Source organism: Ctenopharyngodon idella, chromosome 10 (assembly GCF_019924925.1).
Source record: "Ctenopharyngodon idella isolate HZGC_01 chromosome 10, HZGC01, whole genome shotgun sequence".
NCBI classification, from domain to species: domain Eukaryota; kingdom Metazoa; phylum Chordata; class Actinopteri; order Cypriniformes; family Xenocyprididae; genus Ctenopharyngodon; species Ctenopharyngodon idella.
The window spans coordinates 2,803,755-2,817,449 of NC_067229.1; the positions used below are offsets into that span (position 1 = coordinate 2,803,755).

A 13,695-nucleotide genomic window follows, 5' to 3' on the forward strand; every position below is an offset into this window, starting at 1 on the left:
ACATTTTCTTCATCGGTTCACTGAAAAGCTCTTAATAGTAACCCTTAAAATGTCTGAAACACGACTGAACTGTAATATTTGTGTTGTGTGTGAATCCTCATCTGACCTCCATCACAGTTTACTCTCGGACGTCCATCCTCTTTTACATAACAAAAATCAACAAGCTTTTGCTGATCCTACACTTTCAAACTCAAAACCAGGAAAAAGCAAAGTTCAGGTGATCAGCAAACAGGTCTACTGAAGCTGTTTAAGTCAAAGTTTAGTGGAAATCGAGCAGAAATAAACAGGCTTGGTAATGTGTCTCTGTCCACACTAGTGCTTTTTAAGTCTTAAAAATGCTTAAATCATCTTACTGTGCATGTGTGCAATGTATAAAAGCTTATGGAGACTATCTGGGCTTTAGTCTCTTTTCTAAACATTCAATATGCATATCTTTAATGAAACATCGTCTATCACAGCATTTCTTGTCCAATGTTACACTCTCGATGCTTTTTCTGTGTTTTTCTCATGACAGGCAGATGAGCTGGAAAATTGAGGATGAATGAAGATATTCAAGCAGATGGGGAAGAAACATTGAGAGGAACCAAAACAAAAGTAGAGCGTGTACATTTTTTATTAATTACAACTAACGTTCCTTTTCCATGCAGATTTATAGGCTTTTGAAAACTGAACGTCTCCAACACGTGGGCCAAGTGTGTTGTAATAACAACAGAGGAAACAGAACTAGACAGCTGTCTAGGTTTGTGTAACCTCATGACAAGCTGAAGTATCAAGAAATCCAAACTTGCTTTTACCAAGTAACAGAGGAGAGTTTGCTGAATTGCACATATAAAGAAGCCAAATATATTAGTGAAAATTAATGTAATAGATCATGTCACCTTTGTCATGCACTTATTCTATAAACTGTTGTACTTTTGTTTTGTTTTTTTCATGGGATTCTCTTTGAAATCCGTCTGAGATCCTCCTGGCTGTGATTAAAGCATATTCAAAGGAATTTTTTAGAGATCTCACAGCAAAATCACCAGTGTTAAATTAAGACAGCTTAATGTTCATATGAAGTTGAGTTAATTAGATACTTAAGTGATTAATTGAGTGGCATTTGATTATTGAAGGCACTTGATGATAATGAAGGAAAGAGAAATACAAGAACTACAACTGACTTCCAGCCACAGCCTTAGATGAAATCAACTGAAAATACATTAAATCTCTCTTACTACAAACCAGACTGACTTTATTTCTGTCATTCGTCTGCAGGTCTTTTTGAGAATTAATTAGGTTTAGATGTTAATGCTTTATTAAAAACATTTAGTTACCATTATGGTGATCATTGTTCCATTTAGTTGGGCAGTCTGACTCTTGGTTTTTATGTCACTTTGTGGTCTTTGTATCAGTGTTTATCAAAATGCATATTTTGTTGCAAAAGCAAGCCAGAAACAAAGATGATCAGGTGATATATATTTGTTATTTTAAAGGTGTGAGTCATGAGTTTACTGTAAAATACTCATTAAAAACAAAGGAAAGTATGTAAACCAGTGGTTGTGTATTTTACAAAAATTTAGAGGATTTAAGTTCATCTCTAAGCATTAATTCATGTATAAAGTAGTGTGTGTGTGTGTGTGTGTGTGTGTGTGTGTATATATATATATATATATATATATGTGTGTGTGTGTGTGTGTGTGTGTTCCGGCCTTAATACGTTATTAAAATCTTGTTAACATTAGTTAATGCACTGTGAACTAACATGAACAAACAATGAACAACTGTATTTTCATTAACTAACATTAATGAAGATTAGTAAATACAGTAACAAATGTATTGCTCACGGTTAGTTCATGTTAGTTACATTAACTAATGTTAACAAATGAACCTTATTGTAAAGTGTTACCCATTAAATAAATGTTTTAGAAGAAAAGGAGTAATGAGCTGAACAATAATGTACATTTACAAATGATGTTTTAATCATGTAAAGCTCTATATGTTGTGTTCTGCTGAACATTAAAATAGTCATAAAGTTAGCAGGCCAATTCCTCCAGGGGGCGCTCGACATAATAAATGCAATAAAACATGGAGAAAACTTTATTGATTAGGGCAGGCAGATACATAGAGAGAAAATAAATGCATGCTATACTAAATAATTAAAGCATTCTTTGATAATCTACAGTATTTATTATACAGGATCACAATAAACTCACTAAAGATCACTTAGAGGAAATATAAATGACAAAACTTTGAGATTATATTTGAAACAGTAAGAGATTGTAAAGGCAGATGCAGTTGTTGTGATCAGAACATCATTAGTGAGAAACAGAATGACAGAGTTTGATCATTGTTCTGATCTGAAACACGTGTACGTCTCCTCCGTCATCTCAGATTCCTGTCAGACAAACACAAACACAAAAGGAGAAAAATAAACTTGATGTTACAGATACAAAACCTGATCATGAAAAATAATACAAGACAGAAATTCATTATGAGGATTGATAATGCACTGGACATGAACATCATTATAAGTGTCAAATAAGCAAACTGAGTATTTTGGGATTGTAACAGAGATCAGCTCAATAAATACACAATTTTATATAACAAGATTACACTGTGACAGAGGAAAAACAAAAATGACCAAATGAAAGACTAATTTAAAAAAAACAATGTGTAAAGAAAGTGCTTCAATAATTGCAAAAATAACTATTTGTGTAAAAATCCTTTATTATTGTGAAGCTGACAGCACAAATGACACTGTAATTGTGACTCACCAGAGACAGAAACATTGAATCTGTATGTGATCTCTTTCTTTCCTTCGATGGTCACTTCATACAGTCCAGAGTCTGTGGTTCTGGTGTTTGTGATGGTCAGAGATCCAGTCTGATGATCCAGGTTCAGTCTGTCTCTGAATCTCCCACCAACATCATTTATAGAGATCTTACTGGATGCTCTATTGAAGTTAGCTATGGGTGATTTGTTCAGTCCAAACCTCCACAGGATCAGATCATCTGTCTGTATTTCAGTAAGATTAGTGTTTAGAGTGACTGAATCTCCCTCCTTCACTGACACTGACTTCACTGCATCTGTATCACCAAACACACAAACAGAACAAGAGTAAGACTTTTAAATAACTAAAGTAAACAGTCTGAAATTTAAAATGAATAATATCTGCACAACAAAACAGACATTTGGATTAATAATTGCATCTTTATGGTGATTTTGAATGAATCTTTGAATGAAGCCTTGTTTACTGAAATCATGTGAGTTTTGCAGTTTGATACGTGCTCCAAATCACTGGTTTAAAACAAATGATTTACAAAGGTTTCAAAGATTGTTTCAAAATCACCATCACCGATGAAAGGATTTTGCTCTTAAAATGGCCGACTCTCTTATCGGTGCCCTAAAGTTTTTTGAGACACACCCTGTATTTATACTGCATCTCGTCATCTTGGGCAAACAAACACGATCAGACAAAACAATGCTGTCTACCCGTGTGCTTCATCATACATGACAAGACCTATCTAGAGGCCTCTTCATGCCTGCTTAAATATTCTTCAGATAACTAAACCGCACCTCTATACACAGCAAAATCCTAACTGCTGGGGTTTATATGAGTCCACACTCAGTGTAAAAAGGTAACACTGAATCAGTGTTGAAGTTAAGTAGATAATTAAGCAATGATTGAGCATTAATGATGAACACCTGCTTTTAACAAGCAGAATCACTGAAGGACAGAGAAACACAAGAACTACAACTGACTTCAGCCACAACCTTAGATGAAATCAACTGAAGATAAAAGACATTAAATCTCTCAAGATCTGATTAAACAACTCCACAAACCACATTATCAGCTTCACTTATTACTAACCAGACTGACTTTATTTCTGTCATTCATCTACAGCAGTTCTTATTGAGAATTAACAGAGGTTTAGATGTTGATGATATATTGAAAATAAGTTCTGGTTGAAGTCACCATTACAGTGGTTAGTGCTTGCTGTAGTTAGGCAGTTTGACTCGACTTTTTAACGTTATTTTTTTCTCTGGCTGTTGTAACTGTGTTTGTTATGGCAAGAACAGTAAAAGAAAATGTGATCAGATGATGTTGGCTTGAATATAAGGATGTAATCCTCATGTAATAGTCTCATTTACTGATCTCACTCAGAGTCTTGATATTTATCACTGGTAATCATAATGAAAAATATTAATAATTGTTCACCTTTTTTTAAAAAGAAAAAAAGAAAGGATACCATCTAAATACACACAGATTGTTGTTTAATCAGATCTTGAGAGATTTAATGTGTTTTATCTAGTGATGTTACGTTCTGTGCCAAGGCTTCGGAGCGTGTGTCGAGAAATCCCGGAAGCGCGTATCGAGGCTCGTATCGCTTTAGACCAATGACGTCATTGATGACGTTCGAAGCCTCGCTTCCACCTGACTGGTTCAGGATGCGGTTCGAATATTGGCCTGACATTTTGACATATATATAAGCGACTCATGGGAACCCCCTCAAAATGTGTTTTTAGAATAATAATAATCGCCCCTCCTGCCTATTATGACCAAAGAATTTATTTAAACACATTTATTAGTCCCATTCATTTGAAGCCAATACGTTTATTACACAGTTATGTTATACAATCATTATATACCACCAGAAAATACACATTATATTCATATAAATAGATTAGTCTATGTGGAAATTGATTTTTTCTTCACCGTTATTCTAAGCCTTAACTGGCGCAAAATAAAGTGTATCACAGATCACATCAGGTCATCTGTAATGTATCTGCTTGTTTTACACTCTTTGACCACCAGGTGGTATTGTGAGCAAATGAAGCCTCGAGAAACGAACCCTTTCGTGAACCACTTGGCTGAAAAGCTTCAATGCTTCATGAGGCTTCATCTCGCCATCACTACTTTTATCTTCACTTGATTTCATCTAATCCTGTGGCTGAAGTCAGTTGTAGTTCTTGTGTTTCTCTTTCCTTCAGTGATTCTGCTTGTTAACATCAGGCATCTTCACTAATGCTCAATCATCACTTAATTACCTAATCAACTTCAAAACTGCTCCAGTGTTATTTATAACACTCTGATGAGTGTGGACTCATATAAACCCTGAACAGTGTTCATTTAACACTGGGAAATTTGATGTGTTGGTCGACATGTATGAATCCAGAGAGCACAAGTCTCAAGAGACATGAAAGTTGCAGGTAAACCGTGTTGGTATGGAGGACAAAGATTATGAGTTTATTATATTTGAATGCAGTGATTGACCAATCAGAATCAAGAATTCCATAAATCATTGTAATAAACACTAATATCAGCGCTGCCGTACCTGAACATGTGTGACAGAGTTGAGTGATGTTGAGTGAGTCTCTGCTGATGCCAGGAGCTGGAAAACATGAGAGAAATATTAACAAATCTAATCAACAATCTTATTTTTATTGTGTTGTGTGAGTGTTTATATGATCTGTCATTTCAAACTAGAAATTGATTCAGCAATTCAATTTGGAAACATAATAAAATAAGAATATTTGAGAGACAGGACAAATGAGCTCTACTCACAACTGACAGAAAGTCTAATTGTTTTAAACAAAATTTTTGATCCAGTTATCTGAAGGTTGTAATCTCCGTCATGTTCAGTTCTGATGTTTGTGATGGTCAGAGATCCAGTTTGATTGTCCAGCTTCAGTCTGTTTCTGAATATCCCATTAAAAACATCATTATATACAGTAAATCTGTTGGCTGTTACATTGATTTCGGCCATTAAATTGTATTTATTCCAGAACCACCACTGAATCACATCACCATCCTTCATTTTAGTGAGACTAGTGTTCAGAGTAAATGAATCTCCCTCCATCACAGACACTGGCTTTCCTGCGTCACCAAACACACACATGGAGAACAAACAGAGACAGGCTTTTAAATAACTTGTTTACAAACTTGAAATGTAACTTAGAAATTAATATAAAACAACAGAACAGACACAAAAGGAGCAAAATAGTGTGTGAATTAATAGTTTCAGGTGATTTAAAAAATGAAACAGGTAAATACAAATATTTAACTCACCACGGACAAAGAGATGGAAACAAATCCTCACTCGCTGGTTGACCAGTAGTTGATAAACTCCAGCATGTTCAGTTCCGATGTTTCGGATGATCAGAGATCCACGATGAGTCGGATTCAGTTTCTCTCTGAAGATCCCATCAAGAACATCATCGTATACAGTGATTCTGTCGGTTTCTTTGTTGAATGTAGCTGTTAAAGGGATTTTATGTCCAAATATCCACTGAATCTCATCATCATCCTTAATATCAATATGACGAGTGTCCAGAAAGCCTATATCTCCCTCATTTATAAACATCTCTTCATCACCAAACACACCTGAAGAACAGAGTTTGTCACAGATTTAAGCTTTAAATAACTTGAAGTTAGTTCAATGAAGCCTTCATTAAAATGTTTAATTAAGTAAATGTTTAGTGAATAATATCTTGAATAAAAGGAGAAGTGTTTTATGTGGACCAACAACTAAATAAAAAAGAAAAGAAGTAAAGAGAGAGTTTTACTCAAATAAAAGTTGTGCCGAATTCTGTGACCAGACCCATAATGTAACTCTTCATAGTAGAGTTATGGTTAGGTTTGGGATTAGAATTAGCTCAATACAGCGTCTATACAGTCACAGAATTCGGCACAACACCTGAATTCAAACTTGATCTGTCAGTAAAATCACAGTTTAATTATTTTTATATAAGAATATCATTAAATGTGGATCCTCTCTTACTAATTTAAATTATAACATGGTACCAGAAAAGAGATAACTGACATCATAAAAACATTAAAAACTCACCATCCAGACGCCACAAACTCAAACAGAACAAAACTAATCTGAGAAACATTTTCTTCATCGGTTCACTGAAAAGTTCTCAATAGTAACCCTTAAAATGTCTGAAACACGACTGGACTGTGATATTTATCTGGTTGTGTGTGAATCCTCATCTGACTCTCAGTTTACTCTCAGACGTCCATCCTCTTTTACATAACTAAAATCAACAAGCTTTTGCTGATCCTACACTTTCAAACTCAAAACCAGGAAAAAGCAAAGTTCAGGTGATCAGTAAAGGTTTTCTAAAGCTGTTTAAGTCAAAGTTTATGTCAAAACCAGTGTGAATAAAGCAGAAATAAACAGACTTGGTAATGTGTCTCCGTCCACAAAAACATTTCAAGTGTTTTCCAAAAGTCTCAAAAATGGTTAAATCATCTTACTGTGCATGTGTACAATGTATAAAAGCTTATGGAGACTATCTGGGCTTTAGTCTCTTTTCTAAATATGCAATATGCATATCTTTAATGTAACATCGTCTATCACAGCATTTTTTTTTTTGTCCAGCTTCACACTCTCTATGCTTTTTCTGTGTTTTCCTCATGACAGGCAAAAAAAAAACAGAATAGAGATAATTGAAGATGAATGAAGATATTCAAGCAGATGGGAAAAAAAACATTGAGAGGAACCAAAACGTCTCGGTTACGTATGTAACCCTCGTTCCCTGAAGGAGGGAACGGAGACGTACGTCAGTAGTGACCGACGAATTGGGATATCGCTAGAGAGCCCTATCAGCTTCGAGTGAACTACAACAGGCCAATGAAGTTGGCGTGCGATATTTGCATAATGCGCACCGCCCCCGCCAGGTGATATAAATAGGGGAGCAGATGCAATCGCACTCTGTTTTTCGCTGAGGAGACAACCTAGTCTGCACTACAGCGAGGGTACAACAACTGTGGCGACGGGACGTACGTCTCCGTTCCCTCCTTCAGGGAACGAGGGTTACATACGTAACCGAGACGTTCCCTTTCAGTCGGTCACGTTCGACGTACGTCAGTAGTGACCGACGAATTGGGATCCCAAATAAAGCGCCACAGTATGAACCCCTTCCAGTGCCCAGCGCAAGCTCTAGCCACCCGGCGCACCAGTGGGACGGGGAAGGGGGCGAGCTTACGCCGAGAGAGTCTACTGCTGTTCCGATATACCCACTAAGTAAACTAGACTACACTGGGGAAGCGAACCCGTAGGGGACGCTGCGGAGACCACTACCCACCTGTAGGGGAGGAATTTACGTGGAGAGTACACATATGGACTGGCCGTGGGCAGTACGCATATGGAGTCCCTGGGATGGCTCCACCTGGGTAGGGGGGAGACTCATCTGACAGGTGACAGCAGAGCTGGCTCTGCTAGGGAAAGACACGGGCTCGCCGTAGGGAGTTGACCGTGGACAAATACACACATGGGACCGCTCACGTGGAGGGGTCACGACATGTGGAACCCAGCCAAACGTCAACGTCGGTGACGGAGGTTTGGCCTGGCATCAGACACTCCGCAATGTCCGAGCCGAAGGGGGAGGCGGAGGAACTCGACAGGGTTCGCCAAGCGGGGAACTCGACTGGAGTAAAAAGGATGCACGTATCCGGCCCAGGGGGCGGGAGTGGCATTGCAAGCCGACACTAGAACGGGCTCTTCGCGTCTACCGGCTGGTGGAAGCGAGTACACGGGAAGATACCGGTTCTACACGAAGGCTATAGAATCTAGCGAACGTGTTAGGTGTCGCCCAGCCCGCAGCTCTACAGATATCTGTCAGCGAGGAGCCGTGCGCCAGCGCCCAGGAAGAGGCCACTGCTCTGGTGTAGTGGGCTCTCAACCTGAGCGGGCAAGGCACGCCCTGGGACTCATACGCCAGGGCGATGGCGTCCACTATCCAGTGGGCCATCCTCTGCTTGGAGACAGCCTTTCCCTTCTGCTGGCCTCCGTAACAGACAAAGAGCTGATCTGAGGTCCTAAAGCTTCGCGTTCTGTCCACGTACAGGCGCAGAGCGTGGACGGGAGAGAGCAAAGCTAGGGCTGGGTCTGCCTCCTCCGAAGGCAGCGCTTGCAGGTTCACTACCTGATCTCGAAAGGGAGTGGTAGGAACCTTGGGCACATATCCAGGCCGGGGTCTCAGGATAACGTGAGAGTCACCGGGCCCGAATTCCAGGCACGATTCGTCAACCGAAAATGCGTGCAGGTCCCCTACCCTCTTGAGCGAGGCCAATGCAACCAGGAGGACGGTCTTTAGGACAGTACTTTTAACTCGACTGATTGCAAAGGCTCGAAGGGACGACCCCGGAGAGATGTAAGAACCAGGGTCAGATCCCAAGAGGGTACAGAGGGGGGCCAGGGAGGATTAGTCTCCTCGCCCCCCTCAAGAACCTGACGATCAGATCGTGCTTCCCTAGCGATTTACCATCAACTGCATAGTGATGTGCGGCGACAGCGGCAACATACACCTTGAGGGTGGAGGGAGACAGCCTTCGCTCCAGGCCCTCTTGCAGAAAGGAAAGCACGGTTCTGACCGAACATGATCGGGGGTCCTCTCGCTCTGGTTGAGAGGAACACCATTCGACGAATAGGTTCCACTTCAGCGCATAGAGGTTCCTCGTAGAAGGAGCTCTAGCGGAAGTGATGGTGTCTGCGACCGCTTGCGGGAGATCACTCAGAACCTCCGCGTCCCGTCCAGGGACCACACATGGAGTTTCCACAGGTGGGGACGCGGGTGCCAGAGGGTGCCCCGTCTCTGAGTCAGGAGGTCCTTCCTCAGAGGAATGGGCCAGGGAGGTGCTGTCGCGAGGAGCGTAAGGTCCGAGAACCAGGTCCGAGTGGGCCAGTATGGAGCCACTAACAAGACCTGCTCCTCGTCCTCCCTGACTTTGCACAGGAGCTGTGCGAGAAGGCTCACTGGGGGAAACGCATATTTGCGTAGGCCCCGGGGCCAGCTGATTGCCAGGGCATCCATGCCGAGCGTGCCGCCGGTCAGGGAATAGAACTGGCAGTGGGCAGTCTCCGGGAGGCGAACAGATCTATCTGTGCCTCGCCAAAGCGCTGCCAGATCAGCTGGACCACCTGGGGACGGAGTCGCCATTCGCCCGGAAGCGGAGGCTGCCGTGAGAGCTCGTCGGCTGCACGGTTGAGCACGCCTGGGGCGTGAATGGCACGAAGCGACCTCAGATGCTTCTGACTCCATAGCAAGAGATGGCGGGCGAGTTGCGACATACGGCGGGAGCGTAGACCACCCTGATGGTTGATGTACGCAACGGCCGCAGTGTTGTCCGAGCGGACCAGTACGTGCTTGTCTGTCAACAGCTCCTGGAAGCGGCCCAGTGCAAGACGTACTGCTAGCAACTCGAGGCAATTGATATGCCAATGCAGTTGGGGCCCCGTCCACAGACCCGATGCTGCATGCCCGTTGTACGTGGCCCCCCACACCGTGGCAGAGGCATCTGTGTGGACCACAGCATGCCTGGACACTTGTTCGAGGGGAACTCCAGCCCGCAGGAACGAAGAGTCTGACCACTTGGTGAGGGTGCGACGGCAGTTCGGTGTCACGGGGACACGGAACGTACCGCGCTGCCACGCCCATCTCGGGACCCGGCCGCGGAGCCAGTGTTGAAGCGGCCTCATATGAAGCAATCCGAGCGGCATGACTGCGGCTGCGGCTGCGGATGCCATATGCCCCAGGAGCCTCTGAAAGAGTTTCAGTGGGGCCGCCGTCCTGCGCTTGAGCGTACTCAGGCAGGTCAACACTGACTGGACGCGCTCCTCGGAGAGGCGCGCGGTCCAGGCGACCGAATCCAGTTCCCTACTGAGATAAGAGATCCTCTGCCCGGGGGAGAGTTTGCTCTTGTCCCAGTTGACCCGAAGACCCAACCGACTGAGGTGAGCTAACACCATGTCCCTGTGTTCGCACAACTGCTCCCACGAGCTGGCCAGGATGAGCCAGTCGTCGAGGTAGTTGAGATGCGAACGCCCTGTTCCTTGAGCGGAACAATGGCCGCCTCCGCAACCTTCGTAAAGACGCGGGGCGACAGGGCCAGCCCGAAGGGTAGGACTTTGTACTGATATGCCCGACCCTCGAACGCAAACCGTAGGAGTCTGTGACGAGGCAGAATCGAGACATGAAAGTACGCGTCCTTCAGGTCGATCACTGCAAACCAATCCTGGGGACGGATGCATTTGAAAATGCACTTCTGCATAAGCATCTTGAACGGCAGCCTGAGAAGGGACCGATTCAGGACACGCAGATCCAGGATTGGCCGTAGCCCACCGCCCTTCTTGGGTACAATGAAGTAGGGGCTGGAGAACCCTGACTTCAAATCGGCTGGAGGGACCGGCTCGACTGCATCCTTCGCCAGGAGGACAGCAATCTCCGCCCAGAGAACAGGTGCATTGTCCAGGGACACACGAGTGTAATGGACACCCCTGAACACCGGGGGACGCCGGGCGAACTGAATCGCATAGCCGAGTCTGATGGTACAAATGAGCCAGCGGGACGGGCTGGAAAGCGCTAGCCAGGCTTCCAGACACCGAACCAGCGGGACCAAATGGACCACAGACGTACCGGGCGTGGGGCAGCGAGGTAGAGTGCTGGACCCGACTCGGACGGCATAGCGGCCCGTAGTGTGGTCAGACTCTGCAAGGTGGCAGTGTGAATGGGAGACGGCACATGGGAGGCGGCCTCAACCAACACACTGGGACCTGCTGGCGAAGTGAGAGGGGGCTGAGAGTGGCGAGGTGGGGCCTCGCGCACTGCCAGCCGCGCCCTCTTGGGACCTGGAGGGTCAGAAAACAGTTCTACTCCGTGGGCACCGCTGGTCTCCGGAGAGCCAGCGGCGGAACAAACCAAAATTCTCCACCCGGCCCTCCTCCGGGGAGGGAGCGATGCGGGCATCGTCTCCCGAAGAACTGTTTACCTCAGCTCCAGGTCACCAGTTTCTCCAGGACCACTTCTCGCTAGCCAAGTGGCTTGGCTGCGGGCTGAGCGGGCTGGATTTTAGGCCAGCTTGTGAGATGAGAGCATCGAGAAAGCGTACTTAGACGATGACACACCTCTGCAAGGCTAGCCAGGGGTGTTTTCAGACCACCATGGTAGACATTGTCTGGCCAGGGGCCTGCGCTATGACTTGCATCATGCGTAGCTCAACCCCGACTCAGAACTACCCATATGCAATGAGTGCTTTGGCCTTCCACAGACTTGCCGGGGGCCAAGACCCATGCAGGGCAGAGGTGGTGTGCCCGTAGCACTGCCACCCCACCACAGAGGGTAGTGAGAGAGAAAAAACTTAATGCAGATATGACCCTTTTGGTGTTCCATATTTGGCACCAAGAAAGGCTTCTAAACTGCCAAGTTTTTCATGCACGTCCAGGCTAAGACAGGGGGCGGGGCAAGGCGAGTACGCGTCACACCACGCCCCCAGGGGCCCGGGAAAGCATGGTCGTTAACTCTGAATCTGATTCAGCATGAGCACATCACAACCGTGGGACGCTCAGCCTCATCTTCATGTCCAGAGCCCAACAACCCTCTCTCCAATGTAGCAGTCGACATCTGATCCTCTGCTGGAGCCCTGACTAAGATGCTAGGTCCCCCATGAGAAGGACCAGCAATCCACCCAGAAGCTACCAGCCATGTGAGAGAGTGAACGTGGTCGTCTAACTGAACGACACACGGCGCTGAGCGCCGACGTGGCCATGTTTTTACCAAACATAAACCACCCACGAACACAGTCACAGCATGTTTGCGATGCGCTAGAGGAGTGGGGGGCCCACGGAGATTGGCTCGGCAGGTAATGCCCCACTGTGATCCTCTGGTCACCCTGGCTTATTCACCAAAAGTAGTACTTTTCTGATTCAGAAAGAGAAACTAGATCGGGGAATAGGTGAGGGGACTCCACCTCGTTTGAGGCACTCGAGTCTCGACCACGCATCTAGAGCGCCGAACAACGCGCTGGGTTGCCATGGCAACGCGCGCTGTCAGCCGGCAGCTCGACGGCACACGGCGCGCTGAGCGCTCAAGCCCTTACGAGAAAGGCAAGACGAACAACGCGCCGACGTGGGCATGCTCTCTTTTTTTACAAGAGAATATGAACCACCCACAAACACAGTCTCAGCACGCTAAGCAGACATGAGAGAAAGTGATTGTGGCCGTCAGTGAGGATAGGAAACGACCGCCTCCAGAAACGCACAGACAGAATGACGTCTTGAAAAAGACGCAGTGTCTGTCTGTGAAGCTCTTTTAGAAGCTCTTGTTCTTTGTGCCGAAGCACACAGGGAACAGCCGCGATGTGACTGCAGGTACACTTTTCACTCCCTGAGTCACACACACAGAGGAACCGGCCCAAATCGCAAACCAACGGGGCAAATAATGCTGTGAAAACAGCAGTTGAGAGCTGTATAACAGCTCGAGAAGCTCACTCTGGGAAGCTCGCGGCCTCGCTGTAAGGTGCCATAAAGCCAGCACTGTAGAACAAAAGCTCTTCAAAGGCTTGCGAAGTCACTCTCAGACTAACAGCAGGAACACACAGGTTGGCTCCGAAGCGAAAGACAGAGTGCGATTGCATCTGCTCCCCTATTTATATCACCTGGCGGGGGCGGTGCGCATTATGCAAATATCGCACGCCAACTTCATTGGCCTGTTGTAGTTCACTCGAAGCTGATAGGGCTCTCTAGCGATATCCCAATTCGTCGGTCACTACTGACGTACGTCGAACGTGACCGACTGAAAGGGAACAAAAGTAGAGCATGTGCATCATTTAGTCACCATTATGATGATCAGTGTGTCGTTTAGTAGGGCAGTTTTACTCTTGGTTTGTATGTCAGTTTGTGGTCTTTGTAACAGTGTTTATTAAAACACATA

General features: G+C 44.9%; 2 protein-coding genes across 2 annotated transcripts in view; both read right to left on the reverse strand.

The window, feature by feature from the left end:
- The window catches only part of LOC127520852 (hemicentin-1-like), a 44,141-nt gene that overhangs the window by 3,711 nt on the left and 26,735 nt on the right, over window positions 1–13,695 (reverse strand). The gene's annotated exons all lie outside the window — the stretch shown is intronic.
- Window positions 2,054–7,019, reverse strand: LOC127520854 (uncharacterized). Its single transcript, XM_051909511.1, has 6 exons — window positions 6,828–7,019; window positions 6,050–6,364; window positions 5,546–5,857; window positions 5,316–5,372; window positions 2,754–3,065; window positions 2,054–2,374 (listed from the first exon to the last, which is right to left on the reverse strand). The coding sequence occupies exons 1-6, from the start codon at window positions 6,883–6,885 to the stop codon at window positions 2,367–2,369; spliced, it is 1,062 nt and encodes a 353-aa protein (XP_051765471.1). The 5' UTR covers window positions 6,886–7,019; the 3' UTR covers window positions 2,054–2,366.

Coding starts and splice junctions, on each gene's coding strand:
- LOC127520854 (XM_051909511.1), bottom strand. CDS start 6,885: ATGAAGAAAATGTTTCTCAGATTAGTTTTGTTCTGTTTGAGTTTGTGG. Junction 6,365..6,827: donor GAGTTTGTGGCGTCTGGATG/GTGAGTTTTTAA, acceptor TCTGTTCTTCAG/GTGTGTTTGGTGATGAAGAG. Junction 3,066..5,315: donor ACTCTGTCACACATGTTCAG/GTACGGCAGCGC, acceptor TTGGTGATACAG/ATGCAGTGAAGTCAGTGTCA.